Below are 23,099 nucleotides of genomic sequence, written 5' to 3' on the forward strand. Positions count from 1 at the left end.
AAAATACAACAAAGACAAGTACCCAGTGACCAACAAACAATACAACAAAGACAAGTACCCAGTGACCAACAAACAATACAACAAAGACAAGTACCCAGTGACCAACAAACAATACAACAAAGACAAGTACCCAGTGACCAACAAACAAACAATACAACAAAGACAAGTACCCAGTGACCAACAAACAAACAATACAACAAAGACAAGTACCCAGTGACCAACAAACAATACAACAAAGACAAGTACCCAGTGACCAACAAACAATACAACAAAGACAAGTACCCATTAACAAACAAACAATACAACAAAGACAAGTACCCAGTGACCAACAAACAATACAACAAAGACAAGTACCCAGTGACCAACAAACAAACAATACAACAAAGACAAGTACCCAGTGACCAACAAACAATACAACAAAGACAAGTACCCAGTGACCAACAAACAAACAATACAACAAAGACAAGTACCCAGTGACCAACAAACAAACAATACAACAAAGACAAGTACCCAGTGACCAACAAACAATACAACAAAGACAAGTACCCAGTGACCAACAAACAAAAGATACAACAAAGACAAGTACCCAGTGACCAACAAACAAAAGAAATCCTAACTGTGATTAATGTGGAGGCTTTCTGCACAGCAGCAACCTCACAACCTCTGGTGGAACAGGTGAAGAAATATCGGGTCACTTCAGGAACTGAAGCAGGGATTTTTTTTTCTTTGAAACAGATAAAACTGCCAGGCCACCAGTTTACTTGTCATTGTTGCTGAACTGGTCTGTGTTCAGATCTCTAAAATGCAGGCATGTGCGTGCGCACACACTCACACGCACACGCACACACACACAGTTAACTTCTATCAGAAGAAGAATGCTGAATTAGATTTGCAGCATGAAGGATCAGGTTGGTTGTAACTTTTACACAGAATGAGATTTTAAACAGCAGAACATTGTCTCAACAAAGCATTGTGGCAATCAATAAATTGAATTTTGAAGAAATAGAACAAATTCAGGTGAGTTCTGAAGGTGCAAATCTCAAGGGTGAACATTTTCATTGTACAGAATAGAACCACCTACTTTAGAATTTGCCAAAATCATGAAAAAACACTTTTAAGTGTGAAGAAATTTTTCTACAAAAATTGGTTTCCTGTTGGGTACCAGTGATATTTTCCAGTAACGTGAACTTTCCCTCATACAAACTGCGTATGCTTTTCCCAGCATTCCCCCATGCATTTGGGTTGCCACCACGCCCTCACGTAGTTTTTCATCAAGCTCACAAAGTTGCAGCAGTAAGTCTGAATCCTCTCAAGGCCAGTCTGTCGTGTGCTTACGTGCATGTGTGTGTGTGAGAAATGTCCTTGTTGGGGCAGCTCAAATAGACCATTGGGACCACTTTTTCATGTTCTGTTTTTTCTTGTTTTTTTCCTTCATGCCAGAAAGGGTCTGTTCTCTCAATTAAGGATATTTCACAGTGACCATTTCAAAGTATTTTTACTCACATCGAATATGACAACGTTCAAGTTGATAAATGCTAATTTTTTAAAACTTAAGTCATACAAGGGTTTGTTTTTGCTTTTAAGAAGCGAAAGGAACAAAAAACAGAAGAGCAACAAAAAAGCAAACAGGACCGGTCAGGTCATGTAATACTTCTGTGATATTTTGTTTATTTGTGCGATTAATTTTGTCATGACTACAGGATGCACACCCTCCCTCACTCCTACTACCATTACCCCCAAATGAGAGGGGCCATATTTCAGCTTCATGTGGCTTGCATGCAGCAACTTGAGTGCAGGCTTGACAAACTCACTTCTGAAAACAGGATGCCCATGTCAGATAATATTTGGATTCAGAGTAATTCGCATCTTTCAAGACTTTTTTTTAAACAAAAGAAATGTAAGCCAAAATGCCCCCTTTATATCTAAAGTAATTCTATAGATAAACATTATTTATTGATGATGTATCATAAAATCGCCATGGTATAAGCTCACCATGCACAATCAGGAAATCATGACAGCTGTGACAATAAAGACTGGGTTACACCTGTTTGAACCGCCAGACTTTGTCTTAAAAGTCCTGTTTGTCCAGCACTTTTTCGGTGCAGCCTTGCCCCAGAAACATGTTTCACAGGTCTGAGCCAGATGGACTGGATAGTTCCTGTCACTTTCTGTGGGATTTCCCTCTTTCCTTGAAAGGACCATGTATACTGATGCTCATATATATTCACATTTCACAAAGGAAGGGGTCTGTGACTTGTTCCATGAGGAATCCATCCAGGCACACCTTGTGGTTTATATACTGTTCACATTTGAAGGCAATGAACAACTCCGCTAGCTCATGAGTACTGTAGGTTGAAAAAAAATTTACATCATAAGGAAGAAAGCTAAGTGGTACAGACTTATTTATTCATTAAAAAAGATCATATACAAAAACTTTCAGCATAGTTTGTGTGAAAATGTCTTAAGAGGTCTTGTCTGCCAAAACCTATGGACTACTGATCATGTCTTGACTATGATTGTTTAAAACTGCCCTAGGTTCTACAGAGTCATTGCTGAGGGGAAGAGTGGTGCTGTTGTTTTATTATAGAGAACTGTGTATGTGCACTATAAGATAATGTGCTATTTTTTGTTGAAGATACACTGTCAGAGTTTTTTTTAATAAATAAAGGAACATAATTGGATTTCACTGAAACTTGGCTGTGTGTCTCATTATTTGAGAGAATGCAGGAAGAAAAGATCAACGTCGCGTACTCTCTCTTACATCAGATCTGCACGGTTCTCTGTCTGACTGTCTCCCACGCACACCAGCTGTTCACTTTGGGCACATTCCCCTGTCTGACTGTCTCCCACGCACACCAGCTGTTCACTTTGGGCACATTCCCCTGTCTGTCTCCCACACACACCAGCTGTTCACTTTGGACACATTCCCCTGTCTGTCTCCCACGCACACCAGCTGTTCACTTTGGACACATTCCCCTGTCTGACTGTCTCCCGCGCACACCAGTTGTTCACTTTGGGCACATTCCCCTGTCTGACTGTCTCCCACGCACACCAGCTGTTCACTTTGGGCACATTCCCCTGTCTGACTGTCTCCCACGCACACCAGCTGTTCACTTTGGGCACATTCCCCTGTCTGTCTCCCACACACACCAGCTGTTCACTTTGGACACATTCCCCTGTCTGTCTCCCACGCACACCAGCTGTTCACTTTGGGCACATTCCCCTGTCTGACTGTCTCCCGCGCACACCAGTTGTTCACTTTGGGCACATTCCCCTGTCTGACTGTCTCCCGCGCACACCAGTTGTTCACTTTGGGCACATTCCCCTGTCTGACTGTCTCCCGCGCACACCAGCTGTTCACTTTGGGCACATTCCCCTGTCTGACTGTCTCCCGCGCACACCAGCTGTTCACTTTGGGCACATTCCCCTGTCTGACTGTCTCCCGCGCACACCAGCTGTTCACTTTGGGCACATTCCCCTGCCTGACTGTCTCCCGCGCACACCAGCTGTTCACTTTGGGCACATTCCCCTGTCTGACTGTCTCCCACGCACACCAGCTGTTCACTTTGGGCACATTCCCCTGTCTGACTGTCTCCCGCGCACACCAGCTGTTCACTTTGGGCACATTCCCCTGTCTGACTGTCTCCCGCGCACACCAGCTGTTCACTTTGGGCACATTCCCCTGTCTGACTGTCTCCCGCGCACACCAGCTGTTCACTTTGGGCACATTCCCCTGTCTGACTGTCTCCCACGCACACCAGCTGTTCACTTTGGGCACATTCCCCTGTCTGACTGTCTCCCGCGCACACCAGCTGTTCACTTTGGGCACATTCCCCTGTCTGACTGTCTCCCGCGCACACCAGCTGTTCACTTTGGGCACATTCCCAGACACATAATCAATGAGTCTCAAGACAATATCATACCCGCGACCACAAATTTCATTTTTTTTATCTTTCTGAAAGACTAACAAACCAGCAAGATTTTCAGTGATCAAACAAAACTTTATTATTAAACACACTATCAGAGCCGAATGAAAATTGTTTTGTCTCAGCATTTGATCATTGTGAATACCCATGGTTCTTAATCAACCATGTCCAAATTTGGGACACCAACGAGTTAAAGTGATATGTTGGATATTCCCAAATTTAGAGCGGATATATTAAGTGTATTTCGGCAGAGTGAAATTCTGAAGCGGTAAGCAGTTGCCAGCTCAAGGAAATGACAATGCATTGACTGTGTTGGCAATGAAGTGCGGGGGGGGGGGGGGGAGTGACTGAAAACATTGTAGCTGTGGGTTCATCAGTAAACATTCAATGTGCTGCACCTGGAAGACGTATTTTTGTCTTAAAAACTACTTTAAAATCATTTTTGTCGAACTAACTGTATAATTCATGTATTCCTCAAATTCTGCATGGAAAATATTTTCACATATCTTCTATTGCCCATGCTAAGTAGTTTAAGTAGTAAAGTATGGCAAATAAATACAAACGTCACGAAAACACCTACTCCTGTTCCGACTTTGTGGACTCGGACCCACACGTTTTGAAGCACCTACTTTATGCAGCAGACAAGTAACAGGTGGCTAATGGATAATACATGTCTAAATAGGGGAGCGCTGTTAAGTTGACAAGAGTGAGTATGGGGTTTACGGACTTACGAACTACAGATAAGTAATGCTGAATTGTTTCTTATGGGCGTGACAGACGCACGACGTGGGAATAAGTGGGTAAATGATGAAGTGCGGTGAAGGATAATATGGGAAAACCCACACCCATGTGGCCTTGAGGTTTGAAGGTCAAGGTGAAGAACATTGTAGTATTACAGGTTTGTTTTTTTGTTATGTTTTGTTTTTTGCCCTGTCAGTTCAGAATGATTTCAGAAAGGAACAAGCAGCTCTCCCCTACAACGCTGTCGAGTGACAGAAATAGCTGGTAAGACTGATGGTGGTGTTGACTGGTTGGCATTCATCCATTGCTGTTCCCATAACCATGTCTGAGTCATCCTTGATAATGCAGTGCATTGTAAACCTCTGAGAAAATGATTAAGAGAGAAGGCTGTGTGTGTGTGTGTGTGTGTGTGTGTGTGTGTGTGTGTGTGTGTGTGTGCATGCGTGCGTGAGTCTGTGTGTGTGTGTGTGTGTGTGGTTGTTGCAGTTGCTGTGTGTGTGTGTGTGTGTGTGTGTGTGTGTGTGTGTGTGTGTGTGTTGTTGTTGTTGTTGTTGTTGTTGTTGTTGTAGTTATGTGTGAGGAGAGCTGTATTTACTAACAGAGACGGTCACTCTCTCCCTCTCTCTCGTTCTCTTTCTCCCTCTGTCCCTCCTCTCCCTCACTCCCTCTCTCTCCCCTCCCCAGCCTCTCTCATAACCAGTTACATAACCTCAGCAATGTGATTTGTCATCTTTTTGATAACAACGGACAATTCCAGTATTCCGTTCTAATGTCTGCATTTGTATACAAGCCAGGGTTTTACGTGACCAAGTGCATGCATGTTCGTGTTAAAAAAAACTACAACAAAAACAGACGTTCAGCTCCTCTCGTGTGAGTTCTGTTTGACCAGAACGTATTCTTCCTTTCTTTGTCTGGATAAGAACACGCCCTTGTGATGCTAGAATGTTTTGAGAATACCCCCAAGTTTACTGACAGACATACTGAAGACAGATAAATACTCCGGAAAAGAAACAACCCAAAACGTTTTAGCAAGGATATTTATTTTGACAAAAGAACAACACCAAACACGAACACTTCATTGAAATGTGTACAAGCAATGACCAGTACAACCATGTGTAAGTTCGTAAAACATTTTAGAACAAAAATAATGTGTGCTAAAGTTCAGTGGACACAATGATAAAGGAAGGAGAAAAGTGAGAAATTATCAACAAATCAAAAATCCTTTCCTGTTCTTCAAACACCATATTCCAAAAGGCATAGATCAAATGTCGACATGGAGCCATACTAGAAAGTATTCAGTCGTAACTTATTGATTTATCTTTACACCTCAGAACACAACTGCTCTTTCTATCTTTTAATTTAAACATGATCAGTTTAGACGTTTCGCTTTCAAGGAGGTTCGAAGCGTTCTCACAGCTCCCTTAAACAACAACAACAAAGAAAAAAAAGAAAGAAAAGCAGATGCCCGACCTACGCGTACATCGAACACGCTGGTCATACCTCAGGAGCCTACACCAGTATATATTCTCTGTCTCTCTCTCTCTTTTTAATTTTTTTTTTTAATTTTTATTTTTTTAAATATTCATATAAAATGAAGTTAAATAAACCAAATGAATAAGTAAATACCTTAAAACATAGTAAAGTGAAAGATACCGAGAAATCAAATGGATCTAAACAGAATAGTAATGAAAATGGGCCAATTTCGAAGTGATTCGTCATGCATGTTACCAATACTGACACCACTCAGTCATCGCCTGTGGGTTTTTCCACAACCTTCACCTTGGTGGTCTTTGCCCACCTGCACAGAATCATGCTGAGGGTGTCCCTGAACCTGGACCCCATTCTGTGGTAGACGACGATGTTGAAAGAAGAGTTGATGTAGGAAGCGATCTCCACCAGCCACAGCAGAGACAGGAAGAGATTCTGGTTCTGACTGCCGGGCTTGACTTTGGGGAAGAACAGTATGGTGAATCTGTGAGAGACGAACATTGAAGACAGTGTTTCTTATGATCATTCTCAATCTGTGTGTTTTAAACACAGACCCATTTAACTTATTTGTCTGTATTCCTCACAGCCTAGATAACCGTGTATATGACCATAAGAAGATGTACATGTTCAAAAGTTGTGAAGCATGACACTTGTTGAACTAGCAAACACACGCACGCACGTACGTTCGCGCGCGCGCGCGCGCGCACACACACACACACACACACACACACACACACACGAACGCATGGACGCGCGCGCACACACACACACAAGTAACCTTAACTCAGACTTACACAAAAGACATCTATTGAATGACCCAGGGTGTACTTTTGGTGACCCCAATGAAACAGCTGATCACTTTCTCCACCACTGCCCTCGTTATACGAGGGATGTTCTTTAAAGATTTTGGTTTGTATTTGTATTTTGCATTTCTTATTATCATAACAGATTTCTTTGTGTGAAAGATTTCTCCTGACTTACTTTTTATTGTAGGGGGCTGAAGCTGCACATGTATGATGATAACTATCTCTGTAGTTCATGTGGTAATTTGAATCTCTGAACTCATAACAATGATAACTATCTCTGTAGTTCATGTGGTAATTTGAATCTCTGAACTCATAGCAATGATAAATATCTCTGTAGTTCATGTGGTAATTTGAATCTCTGAACTCATAACAATGATAACTATCTCTGTAGTTCATGTGGTAATTTGAACCTCTGAACTCATAACAATGATAACTATCTCTGTAGTTCATGTGGTAATTTGAACCTCTGAACTCATAACAATGATAAATATCTCTGTAGTTCATGTGGTAATTTGAACCTCTGAACTCATAACAATGATAAATATCTCTGTAGTTCATGTGGTAATTTGAACCTCTGAACTCATAACAATTTGTCTTTTGCAGATGCTATAGTGGAGCAAGGTGTGATAATGGAGCCATTTGAATGCACAGCGGTCGTCAAGTTTGTGTACCTTAGAGGCCGCACACCAAGGGAGACGTTCGATGAGATGAAAGAGACTTATGGGGAGGATGCCCCTTCGGAAGACGTGTGGTCGGACATCGTTGGAAACGGCTCCCATTCCCGGGCGACCACATTCCGTCATTGATGAAGACACCATCCGACAAGTAGAGGCCGCCATTTTAGAGGATCGCCTCATTTGCCAACTAACCCAAGATGTCAAGAGCAGTGTGGGGTCTGTGACAAAAATCATCCATGACCAGTTGCACATGCTGACATTGTGTGCACGATGGATGGCCCGGTTGCTCACACCTTTTCAGAAGCACGAAAGACTCCTGTGCTCCCAAGCTCTTTTTGCCATGTACCAAGAAAACCTGGAGGACTCAGACTAATCATGCAGGACGAAACATGGATCCATCACTATGATCCAGAGACTTGTGGCAAGTCGATGCAATGGAAGCATTTTGTCTCACCACTTCTGAAGAAGGCATGTGTCCAACGGGCAAAGTCAGTTCACAGTCTTATGGGACCAGTGCGGAGTAGTGATGATGGATTTCTTGGCAAAGGGTACCACATTTACCGGGACATACTACGCTCTATTGCTGCAGAAAATGCGGGAGGCCATCAGAACCGAAAGGCGTAGCATGCTGACCAAAGGTGCACGCCTCTGCAAGACGGTTCACAGCTCACATGTTGACCAGACATAAGCACGGCCCTGCAGCTATAAAATTATTCCTCACCCCCTTACTACCCCGACCTGGAACCATCTGACTTCCAGTTCTTTCCTACTATGAAGTATTTTTTGAAGGGCAAGCACTTCCCAGATGATGAAACGCTTATTTCCGAGGTCAAGTTGTGGCTTCTGGGGCAACATGCAGACCTACAGGCAAGGCCTTCACAGCCGCATAAAGCAATGGGAGAAGTGTGTCACCCTTGGTGGTACCATACAGAGAAGGACTGATAAGTGTGCCAAGTTTCGTTCCTCTCAGTCCATGGGAGGTGGGCCAGGGGAGATCTTTAATCAACACCCCTCGTATTAACATTCGTCTCTAACCAATTGACACTCTCCCCTGGAACTGGAATGTTTAACAGTTCTGAGATTACTCGGATTTGTTTTGAAATCTGGGCGATTCTGAATTCTCTAATAGCAATACTGCGATGGAGCTAGACCTTCTGTAAATTAGTACTGCAAAGCAGTTATTCTGTGAGCCACCATACCTCTTTCCTCTACTTGTTCTTTCACATCACGTACTGTTTCCTTTTTAAAATACTTTTACATTTGTAATTCTGTGTCTCTTTATGCATTTTTTTCTGTTCTTTCTGTCTTTTTTTGTTTTGCCCCATACTTGTCAATGTGATTAAATCAGTTTGGTTCCATTAACTTGGCCGCATAAGTTTTTGTGATTGCTTGTTTCTTATTGGGTAGGGCTTAAACGAGGCATGTTTGAAGTCCCTCCCATGCATTTTGTGCTTCTGTGTTCATATCCTGTTGTTTCTTTGAATGAAACAAACAGCTTTAATTAAGAAGAAGAAGAAGAAGATTAAAGAAACATGGTTCATGCCAAACCTGAACAGCAGACTGGGGGTCCCGCACACCATAAAGAGAATCGAGTTGACGACCAGCATCTTAGTCACGGCCACTTCCCGAGCTGACAGTGCCCCGCTGGATGTCTCTGACCTCCAGGCGACAGCCTGGCGGAGTTTGACCGCGGTCACTATGGTGGTGACCGTCACCACTAACATCGTTGCTCCGGGCACAACCATCCCGAACACTAAGGAGTCTAAGTAGTCCACGAGTTCCTGTATCACAAACGGATGGAGTAAAATTGATTTAGAGTACATCTTTTACTGCAGAACACGTCGCTTTTATCTGCCAGACCTTAACAGTGATTGTATCATTACTTACACGCATGCATGCTATATCAAAAGGTGTTAATCAAACCATTGCTCTCAGTGACAATACACAGGCCCATACTCGGTTGCACAAACAGGATAACTGGATTGTATTGCACTGCATAACACTGTACTGTATTGCATTATATTGTATTGAATCGCATCACATCGTATTATATTGCATTGTATTGTATTGTATTGTGCTGTATTCTATTGCATTGTACATACTTTTTGTCACAACAGATTGCCGTGTTTGGAATTCACGCTGCTCTCCCTGCTCGCCACCACAGTACAGCGCCACCCGATTTCTGTTTTCCCTTCCGTCTGCAAGTGTATTAGTTTTGACTGCCAATGTGGATTTGTTTACATGATGTTGCTAGGGGCACTCCTTTTGTTGCCGTGGGTTCTTTCACGCGTGCTAGGCGCATGCTGTGTATGGGATCTGGTTCTATAGTCACACCCGAAAGACTAGCACCCTGACCACCACTCATGGTTCAGTGGAGGGGAGGGGTGTGTAAGAATTCCGGTCCGTATAATGCTTCATTGACACGTGTGATTTGTCATAAACAAAGAGAAAGAAAAACAAGAAAAACAAACAAAACAAAACAAAGAAGCAAAAAAAGAAAAGTGGAAAGGATCCATCATGGATCTTTATGGTTTATATCATACATGGAGCGAGCGTCGGCTTTTTATTCTGTTGTTTGTTTCAGTGTCACACTCATAATGTGATCAATTGCTGTTGGCGTTTGAAAGCAAAACTACAAGATAATGTAGGCCTATGTCATTTTGCTCACATACAATATAATACATACACACACACACACACACACACACACACACACACACACACACACACACACACACACACACACACATATATATATATATATATATATATATAATTATTATTATCTTTTTTTTCTTTAAGAATGCCGAGCGGGGTCAGGTTTAGGTTTCTTCATTCAACCCAGCGATGAGTTTTTGAAAACAATGCACACAATATCACCGGGTTGAACTGAAAAACCAGAGCTGCAGATGACAAACTGCAGTTTTCTGTAGACTCCCGACAAAGTCAGTGTCTGGTAAGTTTGTTACGTAATGGATATAAGTCAATGTGTGTGTGTGTGTGTGTGTGTGTGTGTGTGTGTGTGTGTGTGTGTGTGTGTGTGTGTGTGTGTGTGTGTGTGTGTGTGTGTGTGTTCTGAAATGGGGGCCCTGGTTATGTATGTTTATTGGTCAAGGATTGGATGTTGTATGGGTGTTTGCGCTCTCTCTGATTCCAATTCAAGTTCAAGTTCAAGAGCTAGAAAGAAAGAAAGAAAAAAGAAGAGGATACAACATGACGGCTGTGTAATTGCTGTTGCTTCTATGTATTGTACATCGAAGAGATGAGAAACCGAGAAACATCTGGACAACGGGTCCAGCCAACCAGGCCGCGTGACCAGCATGCTCCAACACCCCTGGAGGAACGGCATTGGATTTATTCACCTCAGCAGCCTGTGTAAGACTGTGGACAGACATATCACAGCCTAGCCGCCCAGAAAGTTTCCTGACACCTACAAATAAGACCAACAGAAGATCCATACCAACGACGTATATGTAGTGGTATAATGAATCTGAAAACGTATTCGAAAGAACAGCCTGAAAACAGCAACGGCGTTGCAAACCCACTCAACAAATGAGAACAACATCACTTGGATAAAGAAATAAGTAAATGCTTTAAAACATCTATAATAAAGTGAAAGACCAAAGCGAATACACCTAACCTGATTGCGATAGTAAAACTCCCCTCCATCAATTACGTTGAAGCGAGCGTTGGACACCGGGTCGTACACACACACCATGCGATACCGCGTGGCTACGATGAAGAGCAATGTCATAACGATGACGAAGACGATGGCGAGGATGGCAGCCATAGTGCGGGTGGTGAGGACGAGATGAGAACGCAGAGGACTGATGACACAGAAGCATCGCTCACTGGCAATGATCGCTGAGATGACCTGAAATATAGGGCAGAAAATGCCTTGTCAGTTCTTCTTCTTCTTCACCATGATCATCATCATCATCATCATCTTTTTGTTCTTCTTGGTTTATTGTCTACTCACTACAAGGTGATTCAGACACACACGCATGTATTCATTTCAACACAAATATATATGTACACCCAAATAAAATAGGTTTGGAAAGCGGGTGAGAGTTGGACGTACTTGGGGAGAGGGGATGTATAAAGAACAATAAAACAAAAATTCCCAAACCCTTTTGACAGTGGAATGGTTTGTCATTGACTTGAATGAAATACATCAATTAATTGATTATTGTAAGCATTCAAGGCACCAATCGTTTTCTAAACGATAAAAAAAGAATAATTACAAAAATAATGTTATATTAACTTTGGGATAAAAAAATGTTTAGTGGGCATGGACTTTTGTCAGCTCTTTTGTTCAGGTGTGTGAGGTGGTGTGTGTGTGTGTGTGTGTGTGTGTGTGTGTGCGTTCGTATATGTGTGGGCGTGTGTATGCATGTGTGCATGCATTTTTGCGTGCACAGTGGACGCTTGGATCAAGAGAGACTCAAAATAACAATCATGCTTGGAATGTTGCACACAAAATTTACAGTTTACATACAACCAAGAGGTTATGTACACACACACACACACACACACACACACACACACCACACACACACACACACACACACACACACACGTACACACGCGCGCGCGCGCGCGCACGCCCACACAGACATTATACGTAAACACACGCACACATAAACACACATGCGGTCGCGCATGCACGTACGTTTAATAGTCACCTGAGAAACAAAAGTAAATCCGAAGAAACCGATCAGGTTGTGGTTCACAATGAACGTCAGGACTGGTCCATTCCTGACAAGATGAAGAAAAACACCAACAAGCAAAAACACCTTTTGACTTATTGATCAAAATTAATGACTGCCGGGTGGAGGCTTAGTTGCAACGCGTCCACGTAGGAAGCGAGAGAATCTGAGCGCAAGGAATCGAATCCGACAGTCTTTTGTAAGTTTTCTCCCCTTCTACTAGACCTAGTCGTGGTCTAGACGCTATTCATTCGGAAAAGTCGATAAACTGCGGTCTCGTGTGTAGCATGCACACAGCGCACGTAAAAGAAGCCACGGTAACATAAAAGTTTACCCTGGCAAAATTCTATAGTTAAATCCACTTTGATTGTAAAAAAAAAAAAATAAAAAAAAAAAAAAAAAAAAAATGGAAGGCAGAAAAGAAGGAAAAGAAAAGGTGGCGATGTACTGTAGCTGTCACTGGGAAAAGAAGCCTGAATATCACAGAGAGAACCCTTGTCACAAAGGGTTAGACAATACAATACAATACAATACAATACAATGTAATGATTATTAATCAGAGTGTTTTAAAGCGAATTTGTGGAATGCTTTCATTTGGAAAACTTGAATGTTTGTGGCTTCTGAATGACATGGTGAAAGAGAGAGGAACAAGGGTGAGAGAAAGAGGGATAGAGAAAGAGAAAAGGAAGGAGAAGAGAAAAGGAAGAAGAAACAAAATAAGAAGAAGAAGAAGATGATGATGATGATGATGATGAAGATGATGAAGCAAATGAACAATCAAAAAAAAAACAGCTGGACAGAAGCCGGAAGACAGACAGAGAGAAAGACTGACGGACTACTTACCTTTGTCCTGGAGATGCAAACTGTGTGTACATTCTCTCGGCATTCTGCAGCACACAGGTGACCAGATAGAGCTCGTCACAAAGCGCCAATGCAAAAAGACACAAGTTGATCCTCTCCCTCAACCCCTGCTTGTAAAACACCGCCATGTTGAGGACATTAGCCGGCCCACCAATCAAAAACAAAAACGGCAAAACAATGGCGCCTTTCAACCGTTCGAAGAAAGCTTCGGTCTCTTGACTGACTATGTTTTCGGGATTGTCCCACGGAACAAAGCCTTCGAAATGCAACCGTCTGCAACCGTCGGAAGCATTGCGTGATGTGCTGATGGTGACGAGTGCTGTTGCTGTGGTGTTCATGTTCACTGTTACACTGAACAGGCGTGGCTTTTTGATGAGGTGACGATGGTCTGGAACGTGCTGGTAGAAATGATAGATAAATTCAAAACCTTCAAAACTTGTCAGCTGCAGCTGAGAAACATCCACAGACACACTTAACAGTGAGCGTACTGTCGACAGTAAATACTGAGCACCAGAACGTTTGCTGACTTTGGAACTCCCCCTCCCTAAAAATGAATATATTTTTTTTTAAAGACAAAAAAAAAAAAAGAAAAAGAAAAAAAAAGACAGATAAGATAAGGATGTGATGTTAAGTCGTGGATGACATTCAACAAACTAAAGTTAAATGATGACAAAACTGAAGCTATGATTATTTCATCTGCAAGAGTGTCCACATCTACTTCTTTTCCTGCCGCTATTGTGGTTGGTGATGCCACAGTTCAGTTTTCTAAATCAGCAAAGAACCTTTGAGTCATTCTTGATTCAAACCTCAGCATGCATGCTCAGGTAGTAAATCTGATATGCATAGTCAATTGTGAACTTCGTCACATCATCTGTATCCGTCAGTACCTTTCTGTTGAAACTCCTAAAACTCTTATTTCTGCTTTTGTGCTGTCACGAATTGACTACTATAATTCTCTTCTCATAGGCTGTCCCAATAATATTCTTCAGCGTATTCAAAAACTTCAAAACAATGCTGCCCGTCTGACTCTCAGAGTCCCACATACTGATCACGATTCTCCTCACCTCCACACTCTACATTGGCTCCCCATTGAAGCGAGAATTAAATACAAAGTTGCGTGTCTCTGCTATTCTGCTTTGTACTCCGCAGTACATTCATATCTTTCTGACTTTATCAGTGTTTACACTCCCGCAAGAAATCTCCGCTCTTCTTCTGACTGTTATCTTCTGAAACTTCCTCATGTCAATACAAGAAACGATGGTAAACGTTCTTTCTTCTTTGCTGCTCCTCACATCTGGAACAACCTTCCTTATCATATCTGTGCATCTGATTCTATTTCTGCTTTTCGCTTATGACTAAAAACTCATCTTTTTAAAACCTATCTATAAGCACTCTCAGCTTCCTTGTTCTCCAGCACCACCAATGTCAGCTCACTTTGGATGTATGTAGAGTGGGTAAGGAAGAGTGTGTGTGGGGGTGGAGGGTAGGGGGGGATTTTGAGAAAGAGTGGTCATGAATGTTTTATGTAACTTGTAATATATTTCTTTCATGTAAAGCGTCCTGAGCTCTTAGAGAGAAAAGGCGCTATATAATGTACATTATTATTATTATTATTATTATTATTATTATTATTATTATTATTATTATTATTATTATAAGGAAACTGGTTGCATCATAATCTCACACATCCTGCCTTGTGAAATTTCTCTTATAAACGTTGGTGTTTGGTGTCTGCGATATACAATCTTTGCAATATTTGGTAAAGAAGTAGAAAACCTTGCCACATGAAAACTCCGACACTACACGCTGAGGAATGTGAGCTGATTTATGGTGATATGGTGCATGATTCACTTTCAACTTATGTAAGGTAAATACTTGCATTAAATACCTTTTTCTTGTAAAGAAAAGGATGTAACAGCACAAGTCTTTCCCCACATGTGCACATCTTATTTCCTCCATCCCCGTTTTGCTCCTCTTTCTCTCCACCCTCCCCACTCTCTCACACAAGCCCCCGCGCGCCCATAGGTACACAATTAATTGTCAGAGTGCAACGCCAAGAGGACTGCTGTGTCAAGAACATATGTTTCCATGCTGGAAGCCAGAATGCTTCTTTCGCATCAGAATCGCGAATCTGGACATCCACAAAAAAACATTATGTCGACAGGTTTTTTTTCACGTTTGTTATCAACAATGCTTTATAGCTGCCCTATTTTCTATACAGTCTCAGTGGCATTAATTTCGCCCTGCATTTTGAGCGCAAACAGTTTACAGTATCAAGTCAACAGTGAGTGTGGGAGTCACATAACGATAACGATAACGATGTTTTACTCAAGAAAGACCATGGCCCCATTTGAAGGAGGTACACATGAATAAAAAAAAAAAATCAGATATTGATGTGCACATAAATATCATACATGTAATTCGTGAATACTGTGTACTTGAACAATATCGTAGTCCCAACTCATCATGCTTCTCCTCTGGAATGACTTTTACAGGAAAACTGCCAAGTTCTTGATAACAGATTCATTTCTGTAAAACATTAGTACTGTTAGCCTGAACAAGGTTGGTCTACTATAATACATGTGAGGGATGAATTTTCTTCTAAGATCATCCAGTGCCGGACAGCAAAAAGCAAAGTGAACTTATCCACTGTCTCGATTCTGCACATCGGATATATGCATATTTCATTTTTTTTCTTGTACCTTTAACTATGCATGGCTATATCAGAAACACAAATTCTAAACAACATATATCTGATAGTCCCATTCATATTCATTAAAATATAATACAATATATACAATTTTATAAAATAAGATACAATATATATATACAATTCCAGTCTTGCCATCTACAATCTGTCAAGCGTTGTTTAAAACAAACTAAGAAACTTTCAACACACCCAACACTTCGATTTAGCCAAACAAACGAAAAACCATAGCCACAGACACTTTCGAATATTTGTTGCCCAAGTGATTTTCACTCTACTATCTGAATTATACATTATTTTATAAGCTTGTACATGGAGTCTATATTCATACACTTGTAAACGTTTTAACCAGTACCTGATGTAGGCGTGAGAGAGACATAGACATGGACAGAGAGAGGCAGAGACAGACACATAGACGAACAGAGGAAGAGACAGAAACCAGTGTCAAATCACTGTGAACCCAGCAACCAGGGGAGACCCTGCACTGCACTCATGGTGACCTCCTTGGACTGTCTGTGCTTGACTTCAGGACAACTATAGCTGTGGGTGGAGGGGGGGGGGGGTGCAGTGGATTCTGGAGGATGATGGGTGAGGGTGGTGAAGCTTAAACAGTGTGGAAGACGTGGGAGAAAGAGTCCTATCCCTTACGGTGAGTTTTTGTATTTATTTATTTTTTTATAGGTTCTCACAACCTCCCGAGGGGTCACCACCTCGTCATGGTCAGGAGGCTTAGTGGTCAGTGACTGAGTGAGCTAGGTCGGTGGGGGCATCAGTACTTCTGAAGGTTTATCGCTTTCTAGGCCTTTCTTGACAGCCCGCATAACCATCGAAACTGATCAGGCTGAAGACGTGGTTGTTTTGTACTGATGCCCCTTGTAGGGCTTCCAATGCCGAACAGATCGTGTGTGATGTCCAAACTGAAAGTGACCCACTATACCTTTCGCTGTTATCTCTTCTCTTCTTCTTTTTTTTTTTTTTTCTTTTAATTTTTTTTTTTACCGTTTTTTTCCCCGTCAAGCTTTCTTTTCCACATTCTTTTTTCTCCACAGTCTTCTTCAAGCCCGCCATGTTTGCCGTGCTGCGCGACCTGTGATGGAGGGGAATGAGATCCTGGGGATTGAGAGAGCACGCTGCTCTCAACACATCCCTTTGGCTCGGACCTCTCCTAGATAGGCGGCACACACTGGCCCGTGTGTCAATCAGATGCCCTTATGCGGGGCTGGGTCAAGATTGGCAGTTAGGCTAAATACGGCAACCCCTGCAGCGTCCAGTTCTCTGTTCCTGGGAGCTGGGCATGATCGGGGGGTGGGGGAGGGAGGGGGGATCGGGTGGGGGGAGGTGGAGTTGGATCTTGACTGTTGGTCGTATATCCCTTCCGAAACCTGGAAGGGGTCGAGCTGGTGTTCCCTTGACCCTGGCCCTTGAGTTGGACTCCATGGTGGGTGGGTTAGGGAGGGATGAATCCTGAAATTCATAGAAACATTACTTCTAAATCAATTCTTCCCCCAAAAGTTGCAAAGAGGAGGAGACCAGGAACGGAAAGCGACTCCGACTCCGATTGGAAGGTTCAGGAGTCATCTGATTTTGTGATCGTGCCTTGTGGTGGAGGGTGCTGATGCTGACAAGCCCTTGTCCGTAGTCAGCCCTTTTGCCATCCAGAAGGGTTTCAATTTCTGGCTGGTACCTTCAAATCCATCAAACGACTGAGAAATGGCTCCTTTCTCGTGGAGTGCTCGTCAAAGAAACAATCAGAACTTCTTTTGAAAGCTGACAGATTCGTGAATCGGGCAGTTAAGGTCTCTCCTCACAAAGGGCTGAACTGCTCGAAGGCCGTCATTCATTGCCCTGATCTGAAGTAGGTCATTCATTGCCCTGATCTGAAGGCGGTCATTCATTGCCCTGATCTGAAGGAGGTCATTCATTGCCCTGATCTGAAGGCGGCCATTCATTGCCCTGATCTGAAGGGGGTCCCGGAGGCTGAGATTGAGAAGGAGCTTTCATCTCAAGGTGTCACTGATGTTTACATAGTCATGGTATGCAAGGGGTCGGACAGAGTCCCGACCAACACCTGTTCCCTCACCTTCTGTCGCACTAACGTTCCAAAGCACCTCAGAGATGGCTACCTGCGGGTGTACGTGTCTCTGTGAGCGCCATCCCCTCTCTGGTGCTTCATGTGCCAGAAATTCGGGCACGTAGGAAAAAGGCAAGGAGGAATAGACACGTGGCATCTGCTCAAAGGTGGTTCACCAGAGTGAAAGTGACGGTCCAACCCTTACGTGAATTGCAGAGCCAGCCACCCGTCTTCTTCCAAGGACGGCCCCACCTGGAAGGAATAGACAGAAATCGAGAGAGTGACAACGGAGAGGAAGATACCCTTCTTCTAAAGCAAAGAAGATCGTTGAGGCCAGTTTGCCGAAGGTCGGACCTTCATAAGCAGGAGTGGCACGGTCCAAGGTTGTTAGCGTTGCCGTCCAAACAGGGTTCACAGGAACGTAGACAGACACACCAGTCAAGGTAGACAAGTCGTCCTCGGGTGGAGGCGCTGTATCCAGCCCTTCTCATCCTGTACGGCAGTCTTCAGCTGCTGGGCAGTGGGGAGGGGGAAAACTCTTGTGGAGGCATGCTATCCACCTCTCACCCTGCCCCAACCCCACACCCCCACCCCACACCCCACCCACGTCCTTTCTCCCGTCAGCTAGTCCCTCAGACTGGTGGGAGTGCTCAGCTTCCCCCGTCCAAAACCAAATGAGGCAAAACCCGTGGACTCGGCAGAGTCGCGTGGTGGATGTTCTGGCTCGGCCAGATATAAATAAATATGAGAAAATCAGAAAATAGCGCAACTGATCGTGGGCCAGGAGGTAGAGATGGATTAAGCTGCTACAATTTTATCTTTAATCTTTATGGCAATAGTCCAGTGGAACGCCTATGGTTTTAATGCAGTTTTTCAAGAACTCCAGTTGCTTTGCCAAATTTTTAAACCTACAGAGCTGGCTCTACAAGAAACTCTGCAGAGAGATAGTAAACTTGTAACTCTTTCAAGTTTTAATACAATTTTTAGATTCGCTCAACCCAAGCAGGAGGGATTAAAGGGAAATGTTGTTTTGTTCTTACATAAGTTACTTTTATACAGTACTATTCCTCTAAATACACATTTACAGGCGGTGGCAGCAAGAGACACGCCACATAAAACAATAAATGTCTGTTCTATTTATCTTCCTGTTTCTGTTCCTGTTCTGAGGCAGGACCTCATAGATATTGTCAGCCAGCTTCCACGACCTTTTTTGCTGTTTGGTCACTTCGATGGCACTCCCCAATCTGGGGCTGTGAGGTGACATCAATCTGAGGTCTTCTCTTGGAAAACATTTTTTCAGACATGGACTTATGCCGTCTAAACGACAAATCACTTACTTGTCTCCACCTTTCTTCTGGGAAGCTCTCTCGTGTCTAGATCTGTCAGTGAGCGATCCATCGTTGGCCCTGGACGACGAATGGAAAGTGCACGACGATCTGCACGGGAGTGACCACTTTCCTGTCATCCTCCGTTCCACAGATGTGGAACGTGCCTCTCTGCCTGACCGCATGAACTATGACAAAGCCAACTGGGTAATTTAATTTCCTAAATAAGAGTGGAGCTGTAGGAAGATAGAGTCCTGCAAAGTGAGGATCCTGCAGACACTTTGACCCAGATAATTTCAGAATGTGCCAAAGCAGCAGTTCCATCATCCACCTCCAAGCCCCATATGCCCAGAACACCCTTTTTGACGCTAAATGTAGGGATGTCCGAAAAAGGCAGAAAAAAACAACAACTCATCGGCGTGTCTTTTGGAGACCGGAGGCACACAGCATACCAAGTCAGCAGCTGAGGGTGAAATCGATATTTATTTTTTAAAAACAGCAAGCGACGAACCGGAAGGGATTTTTGCCCTACGTTGACCTCCAACACAGCCACGAAAAAAGTGTAAAAATTCTGGAAAATCAAACGGAAAAAACGCCTGTCCATCTTTGAACCAGTTAAAGCTGTCAGACACTTTAATTACAGAGAAGAAGGCAGTGGCCAATTTGCTTGCCTCCACAATCGAATCAAACACTTCATCTACCTATAAATCGGCCCTGTTCCTCAAAACCTAAAACCTGAAAGAAAAATCCCTGCAACTTTTTATCTGACAATACTGAAAATTTGTAACCCTCCCTTTACACTGAATGAATTAGAGTCTGCCCTTCAAACCTGTACCACTTCATCTTCTGGATTGGATGAGATACTTTACAAACTTTTGAAACACGTTCCTAAAACCTGTGCAGAAACTCTATCAAAAGTCAACAATCATATTTGGACGACAGGCTTTTTTCCATCCTCGGCAGAAAGCTCTCATCATCCTTATACCAAAACCAAGAAAATACATCTCTAATCCTTCCAGTTACAGCCCAGTTGCACTGACCAGCTGCAGTTATAAACTAATGGAGAAGATGGTTCATGGTAGACTGGTGTGGAAACTAGAGACCGACGGCCTTCTGGCGAAAGAACAGTGCGGTTTCCGCAAGCATCGGTCTACCGCTGACCATCTGGTCCGTCTGAAAACCACAGTTCGAAACGCTTTTGATAATAAGCAGCATGTTGTGGTTGTTTTTTTTTTAAAGCCTATAACACCACCTGGAAATTTGGCATTCTCTCTTGACTTTACAACCTCGGCTTCTGAGGGCACCTTCTTGCGTAAAAAATGGTTCTCCATGCAAAACACTTTTTTTTTCTCGGACTCCTTGTCAGCCCTAGAGTCGATTGCCTGCAAGAATGCGACACAATCGAAACTGCTAGAATTTTATGAAAATTTTACACTTGTACCAAGCAAAGGGCATGACGTTGTTTTGGCCTATGTTCCAGGTCATGTTAGCATTCGAGGTAGTGAAATGACAGAACAGCTGGCCAAGAATGCCATAAAATAAAATAAAAATAAAAATGTCAAGATCCTACTTACCATACACAGACGGTGAAGATTTATGGTAAGGATCTTTGGCAAGAGGAATGGAACACCCACACGGACAACAAGCTGTTCCAAATTCGTCCAGACCTAAAAGAGACCCTTCCATTGGTTGTGAAGAATCGAAATGCTGGGTCTGTGCTGTGCAGACTGAGCACGGGGCATGTATTTTTTTCGTACTCGTTATTACTTGTCAAAGGGGAAGGAGGGCCTTCCATGTATTCCCAATGACGAGCCTCTCACTGTGAAACCAGTGTTCATTGACTGCTGGGATCTACATGGAATTCAACACAGACATTACACGGAAGATTCTCTGAAGACTTTGTTTCGTGATGTCCCTCCTGGGACGGTAATGGAGATCTTGAAAGAAGTGAACAAATTTCTAAAAAATCAGATTTAAGTGTTTAAAACTCTGGAAAAAAAAATGAGTGAAAAGCTTGACGCAGTGGCAAGTTTTTCTTGTACTTTTTTTTAGCCTTGACTTGAAGTAAATGCTAACGTGGCGATAGCCTTGAGATGACCTTAGTGGTCGGCGAGGCTCTAAGCACCATAATTTCATAAGGTTCTCACAAATTCCTGAATGAATTCGAATGGGTTCTGGCCCTCTCCGCGCTTTTTTGTCAACCGTAGGACGCCCGTCTACATTATTCTCCACTTCTGGCGAAACAAAGAGAACAAGAAACTACCTCTGTGTGTGTGTGTGTGTGTGTGTGTGTGTGTGTGTGTGTATCAGCCCGAGGCTGGCTTCCACCCAGAGTTGATTGTGCAGTGAGTTTAAGATTGAGCTCAAGATTTTACCTCTCGGTTGAGTTTCATGCACTGAACGAAAGCATCTTTGGGAGCGATAATCAAATTTTCTGACGACGACTGCAGGTGATTGTATTTTCGGGCCTGGTCCACGCCTGGATATATTTTTAAAGAAAGTGCAGAGTAGAATCTTGTCATGCAGTTGCCTACTTAGAACAGAATGCTTAAGAGCAGCATCGTTTTGCATTATTTTGTTTGTGTGTTGCAATGCACATTTGATTTGAATGTGCAGCATCAGAATAACCCTCTGACGCCAGCCTGGGACACCACAGAAAAATAGTTAAAAGAATCTCAAGATTCTCAATTTATCAGAAACCCACCCTGGATCTTTCTCCTAAATCCTGTTTATCCAGTCTTCACCATCAGATTCTGCACAAAAACCCACACAAACAAGGACATTAGGACAGAGAAATGGACGTGTGTAGTAACAGAACAATAGGCTGTTTGTTTCAAGAGCGTGTTCGCTGTGATCTTTTTATCAGTCAAGCTGATTTCCATCACTGCGTTTCCTGTTTTGAGCGAAGAGATAAAAAGAAAAGAAAAAAAAAATGATTGTACAATGTTGTTTGTTTCCTTTATGATCTGCCTGTAGAGCGCGTGACAATACAAGCTGGGCTGTGTAGCTAATGACTTGAAAATGTGTATATTGATTTCTCTCTTTTTACTGACTGGTTGCGCATTGGCGCGTACATAAACATCAATGCACCGTATCTATCTATCTGTGTGTGTGTGTGTGTGTGTGTGTGTGTGTGTGTGTGTGTGTGTGTGTGTGTGTGTGTGTGTGTGTGTGTGTGTGTGTGTGTGTGTGTGTGTGTGTGTGTGTGTGTGTGTGTGTGTGTGTGTACATGGGTATGTGTGCATGTGTGTATATGCGTTTGAGCGTGTGCGCGCGTGCACGTACGTGGGCATATTCGTATGTGCCTTTGTTATACGGGGGAAAATGTATATAATTTAACTTTGTGTCTGTATGTGTGTTTGCGTGTGTATGTATGCATGTATGTATGTATGTATGCATGTGTTTGTGCGTGCATGCTTGTGCGCTCGCGCACGCGCGCGCGCGTGTTTGTATACATTTCTGTGCGTGCAAGTGTGCGGCTGCGTTGTAAAAGTAAGCTTAAGCCACACACATAACAAGTGGGAAGGGATGGGAGGAGGGGATGAGATGACTGAGAGAGAGAGAGAGAGAGAGAGAGAGAGAGAGATGAAAAGGAAGAGCAAGGACAGATAGAACTGACAATGAATGAATCATAACTGCCTTAAACATCTTCACAATAGTATAAAAGACTTAATTAAGGTACAAGACAAAGATTAATCAAAGTTAGATATAATCTGGACTTGGATTCGTCTGGAAATCTGTCGAAGGAACAAGCTGTCAAGTATTATTCAAAACATCTTCCAAGGACA

General features: G+C 42.9%; 1 protein-coding gene across 1 annotated transcript; it reads right to left on the reverse strand.

The window, feature by feature from the left end:
* Window positions 1-5,734: 5,734 nt before the first annotated feature.
* On the reverse strand, window positions 5,735-22,117 carry LOC143284321 (uncharacterized). The gene is made up of 6 exons (XM_076591027.1): window positions 22,016-22,117; window positions 13,191-13,606; window positions 12,324-12,396; window positions 11,279-11,512; window positions 9,187-9,419; window positions 5,735-6,639 (listed from the first exon to the last, which is right to left on the reverse strand). The coding sequence occupies exons 2-6, from the start codon at window positions 13,544-13,546 to the stop codon at window positions 6,411-6,413; spliced, it is 1,125 nt and encodes a 374-aa protein (XP_076447142.1). The 5' UTR covers window positions 13,547-13,606; window positions 22,016-22,117; the 3' UTR covers window positions 5,735-6,410.
* Window positions 22,118-23,099: the final 982 nt, after the last annotated feature.

Source organism: Babylonia areolata, chromosome 7 (assembly GCF_041734735.1).
Source record: "Babylonia areolata isolate BAREFJ2019XMU chromosome 7, ASM4173473v1, whole genome shotgun sequence".
In the NCBI taxonomy this organism is placed as follows: Eukaryota; Metazoa; Mollusca; class Gastropoda; order Neogastropoda; family Buccinidae; genus Babylonia; species Babylonia areolata.